We start from the raw sequence: 19,817 nt of genomic DNA on the forward strand, positions 1-19,817 counted from the left end.
TCTGTATGGGAATTCCTTGAGGAAACACGGCATCGTTTGACAAACTTGATTAAATACACTGCAAAATACTGACAAAACAATGCCTTCATTAATGGCTAACTAAACAATAATTCTGTGAGTCCACTGATACAGTATACACTACCTTCCAAGAAAAATATCCCCCCCCCCTTTTTTTTTTAATTTCACACTGCAACCCTTCAGTATGACAGCTATAACATACCGGTACTGAGCTAAGTAAAATAGTACTGGAAGAGTAAAAATGTCAGATCTCTTAAAGGGGATGCAAGGAACAGCATGATGGAATGAAGAGGTGAGACAAACTGTGGCGCAAAAGCAGCAGCTAACCATATAGTGAGTGGATGGGAAGCTTGGGCATACATGAAGTTTAAAGACGAAAAAGTGAGTACGCAGAGAGGAAGAGAGGTGAAAAGATTAGTATGTGAGAATAAGATGACGGTGGATGAAGAATTTGGAAGGAATTTGAGTGTAAAGTGGAGGGAATGTAAGAAAATGTTCTGGAAAAAGGTAACGAGAGTTAGATAGGGTGATAAAGAAGTTAGTGGGGGAGTGAAAAGTAAAAGTGGTAGACTGATAGTGGAGAGGGGAAAAAAAGTGTGAAAATGAAAAGAACACTTTAAGGAACTGTTAAACATAGACAATGAATGTAATGTAAGTGGCTGGGGAATGGCTGGCAAGGAGGACGTGAGAAAAGAGGAGAAAATCAGTTGGACAGAAGCAGTGGAAGCAATGAAGAAAATCAAAATGGGGAAAGCCCCAGGAACTGATGGAGTGTGTGGTGAAATGCGGAAGCATGGGCGAGAGACAGAAGTAGAATGGATATGGAAGATGTGCAGCTTGGCCTGGGAGGACAGTAGAGTCCCATATGATTGGAAATCAGGTATAATTAGTCCCCTGTACAAAGAAGTAAGGAAGTCTGTGGACACCAGAAATGAAGAGTGTATTGAGATGGTTTGGTCATGTGGAGGGAATGGAAGACAATAGAGTGGTGAAAAGAGTACTGTATATCTGAGCGAATTTGAAGCAGGGAGGAGGGGAGGTGGGGGGTGAGGAGGGGAGGTGTAGAGGTTGATGGAGCTGAGGGACAAACAGATCAAGCTGGCTGGATGAGTTTAGTGCAGAGAAGCACATAACCAGGGATTTGGCACTACTTTTTAACGTGACTGCATTCGGATTGACTATCAGATAGGTATATATGAAGCTACGGAATGTGGTGAAAGTTTTTTGGCCTATCTGATGGAGCCAGGATGAGTGAATGGAAGTGTGGCCCACTGAATTGGGCAAACTATGCTGTCTGGACGTTGCTGTTCCTCACGCTACCCTAGGGTGGGAAAGGTCCAGATGATGATGATATCTCAAGAGCAAGAACTGACCTCCTAGCGCCTGGGTAACGCATAGTGTGGTTGGTGGGAGGCTTGAAGGCAGCTTGGGGGGAGAGTCCATTGAATTGTAGGAAGCTGTTGATGTCGTAGAACCCGCCAGGCTGAGTCCACTGCATCACGTTGGGGTAAAACTGAAACAAAAAATGCAGCTGTCGTCATTCTCCTGTGGGGAGGAAGGGAGGGAGGAACTTATATCCCCCCCCCTCTCTCTCTCTCTCTCATACCGGTATGCATTAGTGAAAGTACCTTACTGATATATACATTTTTTTTTCATTCAAAGATGTTCACTATTCACCATAATGAAAATGATTGCACTTTAACCTCTAAATCATGTTCCACGAGCATCCTACGCCAAATGCAGTGTGCAAAATGAGGAATATCCATAACTGGTACATGGCAAGATGCTCACTCTTAAAAAAAATATATAAATGAACTGCATGGGGACACTACTATTGGTATTATCACTGTAGGCTGGTTTCAATTCTGCAGTCCACCACCATCTTCCATGCAGGGGAGACAGAAGAGAGATTGTTTGTATAATCAGACAGCAGTCACCCTCTCTCTCTCTCTCTTTTAAATGCAAAGAAGAAGGAACCAAAGGCCAGTAGCCAACAAACTGTTCCCTCCAAGAAAAAACAAAGTCAAGATCCATTCATTATTGGTGCTACCATGTGATGGGCATTAAAGGCAATACAGTGGTATTCAAAGCAGGTTTGAAGTTGATTCACTCAGCGCCTTTATTACACAGCTGCTGATATCCGAGATCAATTTCTCTCTCTCTTTTTTTTTTTTTTTTTTAACCCATAAAGCATGAAGCAATGGCAACGTGTTAAACACCTATTTGCCTCACCATGCCATGTGCTATGTATTGAGGGTTTAATAGTTTTGTTCAATCTTCAAACAATCTGCAGCACAAACTGAATATGAGCATTATTACTTACGAATGCTGCTGGCATTGCTGTGGTCTGCGTGGAGTAGGTGTAGGAGTATGAGTTAGGCGTGACAGAGGACTGGGTGGAGTACATGAAGCGCTGGCCCCCTGGGTTGTTGTAGCTGTTGGCGGGGGCGGGGGTTGCCGGGCCACCATTCAGCCCAGCGGGACCTGGAGTGGGAGGGGCAGCACAGCCTTCCTTACCCTCTGCACCAGCACCACCACCACCAGCACCTGCACCACCCTTGTTCCCATATGAGGGTAACACCGACAAACAACCAAGTCTTGACATTGGTTTGGTCTTTATTCTTGCAAGGATCGGTTTGTCCTGGAAAGAAAGTTCAGAATATAATCAAACTGGCACACTTCATCACCACTGTTCTAAATATGATGGTGACCGACAAACCACATTTTGACACTAGAACCGTCTTAATTTTTTGTAAGGATTGGCCGGTACTGTACAAGTTTTCAAAGACTCTAAAAACAGCTCACCATAACCAACTCCCACTGAGAGATGTGGTGTCAAAGAAAAGCTCTGATTTGTCTCCTTTCCTCTCCCCCTTCCACTCACTCATGCTTAAGTCAATCTCTCAGTCTCCAATCTCTCCTAGTAATACAATAAATAAAGGAAAACTAGCATATAAGCTTTACAGGCAGTACGGTACATTACTGGAAAGCGCAAATGTGAGTGCTAAAAAGGTACAGCAAACAACAGCGCTTTTGAAATATGAGTAATATTTTCCACTCACCTTGAAAGTCTTGACAACGCCCCTAAGGTACCAGTAGGCTTTTTGTGCGTCTTCGTCGGACTCAAAGGTGACGTACCAGGATGAGTTGTGGACAAACTCACAGGACACCAGCTTGGGGCACTCGTCACTCTTGAACATGGCCTGAAAACAACCAGCGGAGTTTATTAGCAAACAATGAACTATACAACACACAAAACAAGCTGTAATTTATTACTGAATGAACTGTAACACCTAGAAACTAGCAGAAATACAAAGCAAAACAAACACCATAATTTAACACAGGACTCCTAACATGGGGTCCCTCCTGTTGTTCTCAAAAACTGTGCTTCTGTGCTTACACCCTGCCTAGGCAAACTATTTCGCCTTTGTCTGTCAACTTGTACCTTTCCTTCTTGCTGGAAGTTTGCTCTCATTCAGCCAGTCCCAAAGAAGGGTGACCACTCCCAACCCTCCAACTATCGTCCAATTGCTTTAACGTCCTGTATTTCAAAAGTTTTCGAATCAATTCTTAATAAAAAAATTTTAAGGCATCTTTCCTATCACAACCTTCTTTCCGATCGTCAGTATGGGTTCCGTCAGGGACGCTCCACTGGCGATCTTCTCACCTACCTTTCAGACTCCTGGTCATCCTCCTTTCGGGACTTTGGCGAAAGCTTTGCCATTGCACTTGACATCTCAAAGGCTTTCGATCGAGTCTGGCATAAATCTTTAATTTCCAAACTGTCCTCCTACGGTTTCTATCCTTCTATCTGTACCTTCATCGCTAGCTTCCTTTCTGGTCGTTCTATAGCTGCTGTCGTAGACGGCCATCGTTCTTATCCTAGATCTATCAACAGTGGTGTTCCTCAGGGCTCTGTCCTATCACCAACTCTCTTCCTTTTATTCATCAATGATCTTCTAAGCTGTACATCTAACTCTATCCACTCATACGCTGATGACTCCACCCTTCACCTTTCCATTCGGTTCCCGCAACGCCCATCTCAACAGTTACTTCAAGAAACAAGGGATGAGGCTATGGCACACCTAATGTCTGACTTGGCTCATATCTCTGACTGGGGTAAAAATAATATGGTTGTCTTTAATGCTTCTAAGACTCAGTTCTTACACCTATCAACCCGACAAAATCTTCCACAGGTATACCCACTAATGTTTAATAATATTCAGATTAATCCTGCATCATCCTTGAACATGCTTGGGGTTTCATTTACTCGGGACTTATCTTGGAAAGATCATATTGCATCTCTTGTAAAATCTGCTTCCAAGAGATTGGGTGTGCTAAGCCGACTCCGCTCTTTCTTTACCCCTGCACAATTGTTGACTCTATACAGGGGTTTTATCCGCCCCTGTGTGGAGTACAACTCTCGTGTGGGGAGGCTCCCCACATACAGCTCTTCTCAATAGGGTGGAGTCAAAGGCTTTTCGTCTCATTAACTCTCCTCCTCTTACTGACTCCCTTCAACCTCTGTCTCTTCGCCGCACTGTTGCATCTTTATCTCTTTTCTATCGCTACTTTAATGGTCACTGCTCCTCTGAACTGTCTGCTTGCATTCCTCAACCTCTGACGGGCGCTTGTGGCACCCGTCTGGCAGCAAACTCTCATCCCTTTTCTGTCCAACTCTCTAATGCAAGAGTTAACCGTTACTCCCAGTCTTTCATTCATGCAACAGGTCAGCTCTGGAACTGTCTCCCTCTGTCTGTATTTCCTCCTGCCTATGATCTCCAGTCTTTCAAACGCAGTGTGTCCAGGCATCTCAAAATGATCGGATCTTGAATTTGGCTCTCTACTGTATTTTGTTTTTCTCTTGGAGGGAACTGTTACTGCGGGCTCATGGCCTTTGGTTCCTTCTTCCTCGCATTAAAAAAAAAAAAAAAAAAAAAAAAAAAAAAAAAAAAAGATGGGTTGGGTTCCTCACTTGTAACACCATCTCTACATCTAACCAAAAATATAAAGAAACACTGGAGCTTACCTCAATTTCGTTCACTGGTGTAGATTCTGGGATTTCCCTGAGAATGACAATACATCTCTTGTAGTTTGGTCTTACTCTACTCTGCTCCTCATCTAGCTGAACAAAGGGTGATTCTGGAACACAGGACAAAACGCACATTACTCCAGCAGAATAGGCAGTGAAAATAAAGTCTGTCTATCTAACTATAGCCCGATGCCCTAATCCCGCAAAGGGTGGCTGCAGACAAAACGCCTCCAAGTCGCTCTGTCACCCATCATTTGACTGCCTTCAACCAACTCTCTCCCCCCTCCCTCATATACCTCTCAACAAAATTATGGCAGATTTACCAGAACCTGAAATGGTCTTATTCCTATTTACATCTTCAAAGATAAATACATGAGAACTAAGGCATTTATTGTCAAGAATAATCAAAACCTGAATAATTAACAGAGCCTGGGTCATCCTCTTCATTTTATTAACATCTACTAAGTTTATACTCAGTCTTTCAAATCAGAGAGAGCAGACATTTTTCTGACTAGCTATAGCCTTAATAAATCTCTACGATATAAAAGGCCTTTCCTAAGTAAAATTAAACTGCAGCAGTATGAACAAGAAACACTGCCCCTCTCCCCTCCTCAAGAGGGTATTACAATAGTTGCGGTGTTCGACTCTGAGGTTGTCATTATCGCACCCTGGCAACCTACCCATCAACTGTGCTTCCGATTTCATGTATAATATAATACGTGTGATTCGTGTACATTATGTTCATGTATAATTATATTCGTGTATAATAATATGATTCATGTATAATACGAAATCAGATGCACTGTTGAAAGGTATGCTGCCAGGGTACAATAACATGAACCTCAGTCATGCACCACGACTATAACACAAACAATTTACCTTTAAGAGCCTCCACAATTATACTGTGATCCTTGGTAATGTTCTTAAACTGCGAACAATTGGCCAAGATGAACACGGGAACGTACTGGTCGCTGTCCATCTGGGATATCAAGTATGGGTCGTTGCTCAGGTTTTCTCTGAAAAAGAAAAATGGGTTAGTTTTCCCCTCTGAACACCTTATACAACTCCATTACAAATCACTGGACTAACCAAAGACCTGCTTCAATAACATCCCTTTATAATTTTGCACAGTGACACTCTTTTCTCTTGGCCACTGTCAATTAAAAAGTTACTGCATCAACCACAAGAAGTTGAAATTTTATATGTGGGTAAAATGATATGCACAGCGTCAAAACTTGGCCTGTCACCCATCTGAGTTTTGGATGAAACGTACAGAAAACAAGCATCCCTTCTTCTATCTATCTATCTATTGCCAGACGCCTCAATCCCGTTTGGGGTGGCCACAAACAAATCGCCTCCAAGTCGCCCTGTCCCCCGTCATTTCGCTCCCCTGCTCCCAACTCACACCCCCCTCTCTCATATACCTTTCCACCCCATCTCTCCATCTCATCCTCGGCCTCCCCCTCCCTCTTTCCCCCTCCACCTCACTTACATACACTCTCTTCGTCAGTCTTTCACCCTCCATCCTCTCCACATGGCCAAACCACCTCAGTGTGTTCCTCATAACGCTTCCCATCACATCCACATGAACACCACAACGCTCCTTTATATCCTCATTCGTCAGCCTGTCTCTCCATGTGACTCCACAGGCTCCTCTTCAATAACTCATTTCCACGGCTCTCACTCTTGACTTGTGTCCTTCCAACAACGTCCAAGCTTCACTTCCGTACGTTAGAGTTGGTATCACAATACTGTCATGTAGTAACTTTTTCACTTCCATGCTCACTTCCCTGTTTCTTATCACTGCTTTCAAAGAACCAGCAACCTTTCTTCCCTGCTGTACCCTTTCAAGCACTTCACCCTCCAAACCTCCATCCTTACTCATCACACTACCCAAGTACTTAAACGTACTCACATTTTCCAATTCCTCACCATCCAACCTCGCTGTACATTCACTGACTTCACCTCTCTCAAAGACCATCACTTTACTCTTCCCTACATTCACTTTTAGATTCCGTTTCTTACACACTCTCTCAAACTCATCCACCAAGCCTTGCAGCTCCCTTTCGTCTTCACTCAACAACACAGTATCATCTGCAAACAACAGTACAGGGAGTTTCCAAACACTATCCTCTCTCACCAGGGCCACTCCAACATCCACTACCCTACCTTGTACCTCTTTTATTACCCCATCCATGTACAGATTGAACAACCATGGAGACATAACACATCCCTGTTTCAACCCAACTTTCGAAGAGAAAAATTCACAACAAAAACTACCCTTTCCTCTTCAAGAATCTTGAGAAATAATCAACCATACTTTATATAACTCTCTCTGCCTACACGTAATATGAAACAAACTAGGAGACTCTTGGGGTTCTTTTTATCCTGCATTCAAGGTTTGTCTGACACCATTCCCCCCTCCCCCAATACTTAATATCAAGTACCGTATAGTCTGGTATCGTAACACTGCTAACCATGTGCTATAATCATCAGAAAATTAATGGCAAAACTAAAATTACACCCAAATCATGTGTTCAAATGCTGCCAGTCACACACATTTTTTTTCTTCTTCCAGAACTTAAATGCTGTTACAGTACCTAGGACACCCAAATGCAGGACAAAAAACAGTCATCTTCTCCTTACACTAAACTTTACCAAAAATTTAAGTCATCCAATCTCTTAATTCCACCAAAATGTTATGTGGGCAGGATCTAAAAGGGTAAAAACAAGAAACACACCAGTGGAGCACCTAACTGTATATCAAACAGCTACTCGGGTATTATTTAAGCTCTGAAATTTAGGATGCACCTTCCGCAGAAAACAGACAACTTCCTTACTCATTTCTCAGTTTTAGGTGCACTTACTTGTTTAGATGCACTTACTTATTTCTCAGTTTAAGGTGCGCTTCACAAATATTTATGGTTCTCGAATAGTTCATTGCTTACTCCATGAATTTCCATGCTAAAAATGGAATGCAACCCATACATTGCACATTTATACAATTCACATATTGATTTGAATACTGTTTCTTTAACTTCCATACCCGACTTACTTGCACTTTCATTTACCACATCCAACATTCATCCTGGCTTTCCACTTTCCCCTCAAACCTTTACACTCCTTCATACTGTTATGCTGGTAGGCTTAGGATGGTGTTTTATGCTTGGAGACGTGGGGAACCTTCTAAAAATTAAAAGTGTTCTGCCACAGGTGTTTGCATATGGAAATGTGAGGAACATTTTAGAGATTTCAGCATTTGTTTTGTTTTCCTTCTATCTTACAGCAGGAATTTGTTCTTGTCACCATTGCTGTATATTGTCAATTTAAGTGTGTTGTTGTGTGGGAATGTTACTTCTCTCTTAGGATCTAGAATGTGCATTACTGTAAAACACCATTATTTCGGACAGCGCCCAAACTTCGGGCATTTTGCGAAAAAATGTAATAATACAAGTTTATTGGAAAAGAGTGCGATATTTGCAAAAAAATAATATGGGTAGGTAGGGTAATCTTCAACGATTATTATGTAAAAGTCTTATTAAATTAGCTTGAATATGTGTGGGTGATAAAAATTTATGAATCAAATGGAAAAAGAATCAGCACTTTTTAACCCTGCAAAACTTTGTTCACAAAGAACAAACAGTTTCAATTGTACAAACGTGATTAGTATGATTATAAGTGGAAAAGTGTTGTAAGTACTGGGCAGTAAACTTTTAAAATATATACAAGCATAATCTTGCTATGACTGTTTTAATATTTCTTTATTTTACAGAATAAATTCCTAGTTTCGGACAGACAAATCACTTAAGCCAAATAAATTTCAAACTTCAGACAGACAATATAATTAAGCCAAACATTGGATAATACTATAGATTATTGGTAAAGTGATGCCAATTATATAAACAGAAAAACATGGCTAAAACAGCGAAATCTCCTACAAAGAGGAAGAGACACTACACAACTGTCCAAAAGTGCCCTTGAAAAGGCTAAAAATGACAAATAACAAGAACATGAGTGTGTGCAAAGCAGCTGAAAAATGTAAATTACAAAAGAGCACACTGCATGACTACCTGAAACAAAAACACAGTAAACCAGTGGAATGTGAAACCTCATTGGGTCACGACGAAGAGTTACTGGTGTGTCACAGAATCCTCACATTGGCATAATGGGGATTCCCACTCGACATATTGGACTTGAGGATGTTAGTGAAAGCATATTTAGACAAACGAGGGGTTTCTGTCTCACGGTTCAGTAACAATGGGCCCATTCCTTCCTCAAGCGCCACAAACAAGACCTTAGTAGACGAGTGTCGCAAAATATAAAGACTGACAGAGCCAAAGTTACAAAAGCCATGCTAACCGAGTTCTACAGTAACTTGAAAGAATCCCTAGAAGGTGTGCCTCCAGAAAACAATAAATTTTGACAAGACCAATCTTACTGACGATCCAGGTAAAATGAAAGTCATAGTGAGGCGGGGCACTAAATATCCAGAGAGAGGCATGAACTTAACAAAATCCTCAATATCTATTATGTTCTCTGGATCTGCATCTGGTGTGTTACTCCCTCAATATGTGGTGTATAAAGCTGTCCAACTTTACAATACCTGGACTGAGGGGGGGCCCTCCTGGAACATGATAAAATAGGTCCCCCAGTGGATGGTTCGAGTCGTGTTCATTCAATGACTGGTTCCACAAAATAATCCTGCCCTATGCTAAAGACAGGACAGGTAGAGTTGTCATTATAGGAGACAACTTGGCAAGCCATGTATCACCCAAGTGTTACTGAGTCATGTGAGAAGCATAATATCTCCTTTCTTTTCATACCACCTAACTCCATGCACTTGACTCAACCTCTCGATGTTGCTGTGTTCCAGCCTCTGAAAGTGCAATGACGAAAGATCCTCGAAAACTTCAAGAAATCTGTTGTAGGTAGGCCGAGTGCTTCCTTACCTAAAAAGACTGCTTCCCAGCACTACTGACCGAACTGATAAACTTAAAGGGACCATTGCTGACAACCTACACAGTGGTTTTAGGAAGTGCAGCAATTATCCTCTTCATCCACAACAATCCATCTCAAGACTTCCAGAAGAATCAAACCAAGATACAGCTGATACCGGTACACCAGCACCATCTACTGTCTTAGACAGCTCAGTGGCGGAATTGTTGAGGGAAATGAGGCATGGAACCAGTCAGACAAGCTCAAGTCCAGCTATAACAAAACCAAAGCGAAAGAAAAGGCTGAATGTGTCACCAGGCATGGGCATTACTACAAGGACCTACAAAATGAAACAGAGAGCCAGCATGAAGAAAGTGAGGTTGATGATCCACAACCCCAGCCACATGAGGATACAGCAGAGATAGCAGCACAGCCTTCCACATCCACATCTGCACGCAACCATGAAGCACAAGCATCTCCCCAGACAGTCATCTCTACCCACACTATTGGATATAAAGTTGTTCCCTCAAACTGGGTAGTTGTGAGGGTTCCCTTTGATAGCAAACACAGATACAGGCATTATATTGCTACCATTGTTAGGGTAAAACCAAAAATACACGTCAGGTTTCTCAAACACGTTAAGGGTACACCTCACACATTTGTATACCCAATGGTTCACAACAGCAGTGACAAACAAAGAGGACATACTGAAGGTGTTACCAGAACCAACACTTGATCGCAAGCAATGGATGATTTTTGATGTAGATGTGAACTTTTGGCCTAGGTAATAATAATATTTGATACAGATCTGTAAGAAGATAGTCAGTACTACCAGTACCAAAGTTATTGCCAGTATGGTGCTACAGTATGGTACCTTAACCAGTAATGAGTTTGATGAAAAAAAGTGATACTATTTATTTAGTTACAGTATTTTATACTGGTCGTCAAGGAAGTTTTTGTACTGATGTACTATCCTTATGTGAAACTCCATTAATATATCCAATTACCGGTATTGTCTGTATATTTCTAGCTGATGGTATATTGCAATATCCCAATTTTATATACTAAGCTTTCATGAACAGCATATTATGAAGTGAAATACAGTACTGTATACTGTTGTTATAAGAAATTCGCTTCCCGTCCGATCAGCAAAGTTAAGCAACGTTGGGTCTGGTTAGTACTTGGATGGGTGACCGCCTGGGAACACCAGATGCTGTTGGCATAACTCCCTACATGTCAAGTGGGGTTGGTGGAGGATTAGTGCCCCTCCCTGTAAAACAATTAACTCTAAGCCCTCGGCCACCCCGTTTGGGATACATGGCGTCTGGCAATGGATGGATGGATGGATCATGCAGAAACAATTTTTTTCTATTTCCCCATTATTTTTGATATTGAGGAACCTTCTGTTCAGTAATTCAATTTACCCTTAGCTGGAAAAATACAGACTACAGGTGTGTGTGTGTGTGTGTGTGTGTGTGCGTGTTACTAATGTGTGCATAAGACCAGTGTGCAGCTCATTAATACGTTCCTTGGTGCCTTCGTAACATGTGCCTGTTGATTTGTGTACGTGTTAGTGGGTTTGTGGGTGTCATCAGAACCAGTAAGAAGTGCTTAACATTATATTATGTTATTTCAGTATGCATCTGTTGAGTCAGTGTGGTAGCTACTTGATAATTTAGTGAAGTTTTGTTTAAGAATAAGAGGCCGGTTCCTTTTACAGTTTGGGGTATTTGCAATGCATTTTTATATATTTTTTTCGTCTGAAAAAGTTTCTGAATACTGTAGTTCTTAGTTATATTTATGGCCAGAATACCTCACTACAATGTGATATGATGCAAATTACTGTGATCTCAATTTATGAGCTCAAAAAGAAGACATTTCTCTATATACTGTACATGTATAACTCGGGCCACGAGTGCCCAATATTTTTTTCCTTACATTTTTTAAAAACTTCTAAAGTGTCCGAGGTTTGGCCAGTGTGTCCAGAGATAGGTGTTATTAGCCATTCCCATGTTTAAAGAGCAAAGACATGGATGTCCGAAGTCTGGGAGCTGTCCGAAGTTAAGAAATTTGTTCCTAACTTCGGACGGACGGACACACAAACGAGTTTAGCGTAGCTAATTTTTTTTTTTAATATGGATTCAGTAGGTACTGTCCCTGGCTACCACATGACAACCAACAGGGATAAAATTGCACCATTTTACACAGAATTATTCATTAAAACACACAAAAAATGTCCAAAGTTAGGGTGTTTTATGGTACTGTATCAGAAAACGTGAATTCTTTGCTGGAGTGTTCTGGACTAGGCTAGTAAGGGGAGCCAGGGAGGGGGGGGGGGGGAGTATTTAAAGACCATCCTCCTACTGAGTTTAGTTTTGGTTTTGCAGTTCAAGCAGAGAATGCCAGACAGAGTAGTTTTAGTGAGTCAGCTACGATTTGTGTTTTTGGCAGTGAAGTGACAATGAATCAGTGACAGAGTTAGTAAGCCAAACAGTGAGAGTAATCAGTGAGTGACAGAGTAGTTAAACAGAGGAGGTGAAGGCCAGTGAATGAGTGAAGGACAGACTTAACGTGAGAAAAGCCAGTGTTTCGCATGTGTACCTCAGCTGTACAAGAAGAAACAAAACCCAGACGTGAATATCTGCCTTTGATTAACTGCCTGAGCTGTCTGCATGTCATTCATGATGTATCAATGAACCACTAAGGTTGTAAGAATATATACTGTATCATGCTGTCCTTACTTATATCCATTCTGTCTGCATGACTACACCATCTGAGCACTCTTTCATCATTTTATTTCTTTAACAAGTTTCATAAATCAACACATTCCTTTATCTCATTTTCAGTGTTCTCATGCCACACCAGTCTCACACCCAGATGATCTCATAAGCACAATCACCCTTTCAAACAGATCTCTTGCAGAATATGTGTTAGGTTCTGCATCATATCAAAACCTTCACAACGCTGGTAACCTTGCTGCAGAGTATACTTTCCACTTTCTTTATACTGTACTGTACACTCGAGTTCTGTGATTTGCACCCACTTGCTTTCAAACCTCTTAGTGCAAGTGAAACAGCAGCAACTCACCTATATATCTGGTAACAGTGTGTGAGGGGCATGGCTGTGAAGGGTGGAGGGTTATAGGACATGATGCTTTCTACCCATCCTCTTAACATCCCAACTACCATTCTCCCACCTGCATCCCTTACTCCTGTTTACCACCATTCTCCCATTATTACTCACAACCATAACTATTCTCCTCCTGTCATCCTTTATTCCAATTTATCACCATTCTTTACTTGCACACCTTATTCTCATTTATTATCATTCTTCACTTGCATGATTTATCACCATTCTCCCACTTTCATCCCTTATTCCGATTTATCAGCATTTTCTCACACACCTTTTTCTCATTTGTTACCATTCTTCACTTGCATCCCTTACATTCGTTCCTACTTTTCTACCACAAATATCCTACAAATAAAGAAATGCCATGCCAAGAAAATCTGATTATGTACTATTTTTCTCATCACCATACTTGAACTTAATTCTTCTTAACAGACTATGTGGGAGAAATAACCTGTAAACTTTATAATAGTAACAACATAACTACTACTCTTTACAAGACCAATACATACTGATCATTTGTATGCTTAAATTTATTTCGTTTTGTTTCATTTATACAGGCTCCAACAAGCTTGCATGCATCAGCCTCATCACCTAATGGCAGCTCTCCACGCTGCTCGATCTCTGGCAGCCTCCCCAAGTCCCTTATCCCTTTCTCCCTTCTAATGAGAAAAACTACAACTGAGGATTACTCTACAATACGTCATTTCCTCTCCCCTCAAATTGAGGTTGGTGAATCACTGGCCTATTTCAACCTGCAGTCCACCAGGTTCATGTTCAGATGAGCCAGGGTCCCAAAAACAACAAAAAGTCAAAAGTGTCTTGTCCCAGATGATTGGCTGAAGAGTGTAATTGTAAATGTGTATAAAGGGCAGGGTGATGCCCTGGAAAGAGGAAATTATAGAGGTATAAAGCTTTTAGATCTGATAATGAAGGTAATGGAGAGAGTTTTAAAAGGTATGATTAGAGAAAGAGTGAATATTGATGAGATGCAGTTTGGGTTTATGCCAAGTAGAGGGACCACTGATGCTATATTCATTGTTCGACAGCTTCAGGAAAAATATATTGGTAGGAGAAGGGATCTTTATTTTGTTTTTGTTGATTTGGAAAAGGCCTTTGACAGAGTCCCTAGAGAGGTGGTGAAGTGGGCAATGAGAAAGCTTGGCTTGGAGGAGTGGCTGGTTAGGGTGGTTATGGCTATGTATGTGGGTGCTCACACCCAGGTAAGAGTGAATGGAGATTTGAGTGATGAGTTTCCCGTGAATGTTGGTGTGCATCAGGGGTCAGTCTTGAGTCCCATGTTGTTTATCATGGTATATACTTGAAGCCCTTTCACATGACTTTAGAAACAGACTCCCGTGGGAGCTGTTGTATGCTGATGATTTGGTGTTGATTGCAGAGAACAAAAGGGAGGCAGAGGAAAGGTTTAGGAAGTGGAGAGATGGTATGGGGCACAAGGGTTTAAGGGTAAACGCAAATAAAACAAAAGTGATGATATCTTGGGTTGGTGGCGGTACTGTCAGAGACGAGGGAGAGTGGCCATGTGCAGTTTGCCACAAGGGCGTGGGAAGTAATTCCATCTTATGCGTTGTTTGTGATAAATGGGTGCATAAGAGATGTAGTGATATCAGAGGTAGACTGCGAGATAATGCTGATTTTATGTGTACGGTGTGTTGGGGTGAGCAGGTGGAGATTGTCAGATGTGACAGGATTGAACTTGCTGGTGAATCTCTTGAGTGTGTGGAAGAGTTTTGTTATCTGGGAGACATGTGTGCTGGGGGTGGGGCTGGAGCTAGCTCTGTGGCTAGGGTGAGAAGTGGTTGGAAGAAGTTCAGGGAGCTCTTGCCTCTCCTGACATTGAGAGGACTCTCCCTACATGCTAAGGGGTCTTTGTATGCAGCATGTGTTAGGAGTGTAATGCTGTATAGTAGTGAGACCTGGGCAGTGAAGGAGGAAGATATTCGCCGGCTCAGACGTACAGAAATGACAATGATTAGGTGGATGTGCAGTGCGTCCCTGTGTCCAAGGCCTGGAGGGGCTGGGTTTACGATGGAAGAGTTGAGAGGTAGGATGGGACTGGAGTGTATTGGTGTTGTGAAGAGGAGAGGTAAATTGAGATGGTTTGGACATGTGGAGAGGATGGGGGATGATAATTGGGTGAGGAAGGAGAGAAGTGTTAATATTGGGGGTGGGGTTATGAGGGGTAGACCGAGAAAGACATGGCACGAGGTCATTAAGTGTGACCTCATGGTTAAGGGACTGAACATGGAGGCTGCAATGGATCGTGCAGCATGGAGAGCCGCCATTAGGTGACCAAGGCCGACACATGCAAGCATGTTGGAGCCTTTAAAAACAAAAACATAAGCCACATTACATCATCAACCACACCAACCTCAGTGAGGACCCAAGAAACAGAAAGAGAAAGCAGGGAAATAGGAAAATTAACAACAGTATGCCCAGTGTCACTCCTGCCCATCATTCAAGCATCCAGAAACAATAAAACAATAATGCATTTTCTAACTTCTAATAGCAAAAAGCCTGGTGAAACACGCTGTAAAGTTTAAAAATGGTTCCAGTTCTCATGTTTATTGTTAAAAGGACTGACCAAGCATTGATACAGTAAGAGATGGTGTGTTTCTGTATTAATATTTACGACTCCCTTTTTACTCTAACCTCTCCTAAAATTGCCATTTCAATACAGAGCTGTAACAAAGGATTAACACAAAGACTGGTACTGGTCATGAAGTGCTGTGTGAGGGAAGCACAGCTGAAGTACTGTCATTCTGCAAATGAATTATGCGAGATACGCTATCAGAGACAAATCTGTGATAGGTTTAAGTGAAAAGTATTGTACAAGGTCCACAGCAACAAGCCAGCTTCTTAAAATTAATCTTGGTTCTATTAAAACTACTCAGGCTTCAACAAAACTATGAGATGCTGTACCTTGAGAAGAAATACTCCACTTGCTGTGCCACCAGCTGTTTAATCTGGTCCCTGGTAAGTGGCTGGGGCTGTGCATGAGCTGGAGTGGTGGGTGGGGCAGGAGTGCCAGGCGTGGGGGTCGGGGCTGGGGTGGTCTGTGTGCCTTGAGTCTCACTCCCACTGCCAACTTCTCCAGTGGCGCCCACTACAGTCTCTACACTCACAGTATCTCCCGCCGCACCACCACTACTCTCTCCAGTAATAGTCTCCCCACTTGCACTCTCACCGTCCCCTGATACCACCGTGACCTCCACCTTATCCTGGGGTGGAGTAGGTGTGCCCTGGGTGGAGGCATCACTGTGTGCAGGTCCAGGCGGTGGGGTTGGGAGGGGACTGGCTGGCTGGGGTGAGGCACTTGGCTGGCTGTCCTCAGGGGAGACTTCACCATTCTGCTGGGCACTAGTAAGAGGGGTGGAGGGCACCACAGCTCCCTCCTGCTGGCTGCCCGCTGCCGCCATCACCTCAGGAGACTTGGCAGGCAAAAGTAGAGTTTTGGGTGGGGCTGAGTCCCCCGCGGGGCTGGCCTCGCTGGGATACACGGGGGTTGCAACCTCCACTGGGCTGTCTACGGCCATGCTGCCGTCAGATGTATCTGCTGTAGGGGGACACACCCCACAAATCTGCTGCCCGACATCCCCATTCATGAAGGGGTAACCTGCAACAAGAAACAAATATTAAATCATTAATAACATAGGGGTGGATTCTGAATGCATTTGCTGGAACTCCAGCTGAAGTAAACATAAAGTATACAGTATAACTGCTTCTGACTTATAAATAAAACTTGCAGGTAAGTGCATGCACATGCAAACCTTAGGTGGTTAAGGTTTATCACACATTACATTGTGAAAGGCCATGACATTCTTGTCTTGCTTGTCTAGCCCCAGGCTCCTATACTGCTTTGCATGATGGATGGATGAAATATACTTCTAAATCCTTATGAATAAGAGTAAATGTCACATTTATGCTGTTGATATAATCCCCCTATCAGATGAATTTAAGAGCACTGTGAAACACAACAACCTTGACATACGTTTAATACAACCAATCCTTAATTCTCTCCCACTCAGATCTTGTAATATCTAGTTATCCTTACACAACATCTTGCCTTAACTCCTCCACCAGTTAAATGTTTCATCTCTCTCCCTGTTATCACGACCCAGAGGAAAAGTAACAAACTGACTCAACAAGGGTATCATATATAACAAATCCTTAACCTACACTGGCTCCTTATGCAGAGAGTCAATTTCTAGAACACTGAGTAAACCATGACCTCTCTCACAAGTGACAGTTTGATCTGGACACGCACAGTCACTATTATGTCACACTTGACTCATGGCAGGTACACCAGTGCATAACGCCCACTCAGGTTATTATGCTTTGCTGTTGCCAACTCACAAGTTCCAAGTGTTTACTGCTCACCCCATGATCTACCCTGTGTTACTCCCTCACTACTTCCCTCCTCCCTCTTGCTGACCACATATTGCCATAGACCAGCCCACACCAACCTCAACCCCTCCCCAGAACCCATGACATTGTTCGTTACAAAGTACAATACCTATTACTTTATATGAGAATTGTCTGACTATCTATGTGGGGGAAAGATATGCAAGGTGCTTTTAAGGTAGAGGAAGAAAGGGAAAATTGGATGGATGGATGGGTGGCCAGAAGAAATTCAGCCTTTAAAATGGCCTTCCTTTGCATTGGTACCATGCTATTTATATGCTTTTTGTTTGAACCTTCAAAGCACATTATTCTTTGCACTCATATCATATAATTGGTTTCTTCTCCTTGCTCTGCCTTCTCAACACAGAAATATCCCAACAAATATGATACCAGAAGGCTGACCACAACACAGTTTTCCAGTTTGAACATAAAAACATTGCAATCATAAGCAAGGATTCTGTTTCCCAGTCAACACACGTCTCCCCCCCCCCCCAAACTGCAATGACAGTGCCAGTAACACCAGCACATGACAACTTTGTTTCTAACACGTATTTCTTTATCCAACGGAGGTACTGCTACCACGTGGACCTAACAAAAATATTCAAATTAAAATAATATTTACTGTTCTTTAAAATAAGATAAACACAACACGACAAAAGAGGACTCTGAAGAAACACAAGTTTATGAGACATGTTTATCACTGGATGCATTGGTACTGCATATGGAATACTGGTAAAAACTCCACTTTAACCTGGCCTAATTTACCCTCATACCTGAACACTTGAGTTGCAAGAAATTAACAATTCACGAAAGTTCCACAGAAAGAATGCTGAGCTGCAATAATGTCTTACGGTACACCCACACTTGTGCTCAACAGCTGGCAACATGTGAACAACATAGTAATGAACAACCTGAAATTACGTTCAGAACAGCAGTAATCAAATCATGTTTCCTACACATCGATGATGGTCATTGCTGCCTTGTACAGACACGCTTATTGTATCAGCTCTGCTGCAAGCAGGTTCAAAGCATTACTGAAACATGTTTGTATACATGTCTAAATACTGCTGCATGCATGCATCCAAGCACGCTGACAGCTGTGTTGTCAACATATGTTCAACAAGTGTGGACACACCCATATACTGCCATGGAGCTACAAGAAATGTCACCTTTCATTTCAACTTCAAGCGCTCCAACATGCTTGCAAGTGTTGGCCTTGGTCACCTAATGGCAGCTCTTCATGCTGCTCAATCTCTGGCAGCTTCCCTCTAAGTCCCTTATCCCTGAAGTCACACTCTATGACCTCATCCCAGGTCTTTATCAGTCAACCTCGTGCAACCCTACTCCGAATGTTAACACTTACAACTTTCTGCACCCAATTATTATCCCCCATCCTCTCCACATGTCCAACCCATCTAAATTATCCTCTACTCATTACAACACCAACACACTCCAGTCCCATCCTACCTCTCAACTCTTCCATCATACACCCAGTCCCCCGAGGCCTCGCACTTGAGGACGCACTGCACATCCACCTAATATCACTGTCATTTCTGTCCACTTGTGCCCGTGAATATCCTCTCCCTTTACTGCCCAGGTCTCACTACCATTTTTACTGCCTAGGTCTCACTACCACACAGCATTACACTCCTAACACATGCTGCAAAGATCCCTTAGCATGAAGGAAGAGCCCTCTCAATGTCAGGAGATGCAACAACTCCCTGAACTTCTTCCAACCACCCTTCACTCTAGCCACAGAGCTAGCTCCAGCCCCACCTCCAGCACATAACGTCTCAAGCAATAACTCATCCACACACACGAAACTCACCAGCAGGATCAATCCTTTTCACACCTGGCAATCTCCAAATGCTCCCCCCAACACACCACACACATGAAATCTGTATTATCTCGCAGTCTACCTCTAATATCACTACATCTCTTACACACCCACTCATCACAAATGCTGCACAAGATGGAATTACAGTACTTCCCATGCCCTTGCAGCAAATCACAAAAGGCCACTCTCTCTCTCTCTCTCTTCTTTGACAGTACTACCACCAGCCGTAGATACCATCACTTTTATCTGTATTTACTCTTAAGCCCTTCTGTCCCACACCATACCTCCACTTCCTAAATCTTTCCTCTGCCTCCCTTTCATTCTCTGCAATCAACACTAAATCATCAGCATACAACATCTCCCATGGGAGTCCATTTCTGAAGCCACGTGACAGGGCTTCAAGAACCATGATAAACAAGGGACTCAAGACTGACCCCTGATGCA

The 19,817-nt window shown here is 42.6% G+C and overlaps 1 protein-coding gene across 1 annotated transcript in view; it reads right to left on the reverse strand.

Annotated features, from left to right (window-relative positions):
* Positions 1 to 19,817, reverse strand: part of Larp4B (La-related protein 4B) — a 58,249-nt gene that overhangs the window by 14,536 nt on the left and 23,896 nt on the right. Inside the window, exons 3-8 of the mRNA XM_080273141.1 lie at positions 16,055 to 16,748; positions 5,930 to 6,066; positions 5,048 to 5,160; positions 3,081 to 3,221; positions 2,342 to 2,659; positions 1,392 to 1,531 (exon numbers count right to left, since the gene is read on the reverse strand). Coding sequence (XP_080129267.1) covers positions 1,392 to 1,531; positions 2,342 to 2,659; positions 3,081 to 3,221; positions 5,048 to 5,160; positions 5,930 to 6,066; positions 16,055 to 16,748 — 1,543 coding nt within the window. The remainder of the gene's footprint in view (positions 1 to 1,391; positions 1,532 to 2,341; positions 2,660 to 3,080; positions 3,222 to 5,047; positions 5,161 to 5,929; positions 6,067 to 16,054; positions 16,749 to 19,817) is intronic.

The sequence above is a fragment of the Coenobita brevimanus genome, chromosome 53 (genome assembly GCF_032717465.1).
Source record: "Coenobita brevimanus isolate Jiangsu-jjx chromosome 53, ASM3271746v2, whole genome shotgun sequence".
Classification (NCBI taxonomy): Eukaryota; Metazoa; Arthropoda; class Malacostraca; order Decapoda; family Coenobitidae; genus Coenobita; species Coenobita brevimanus.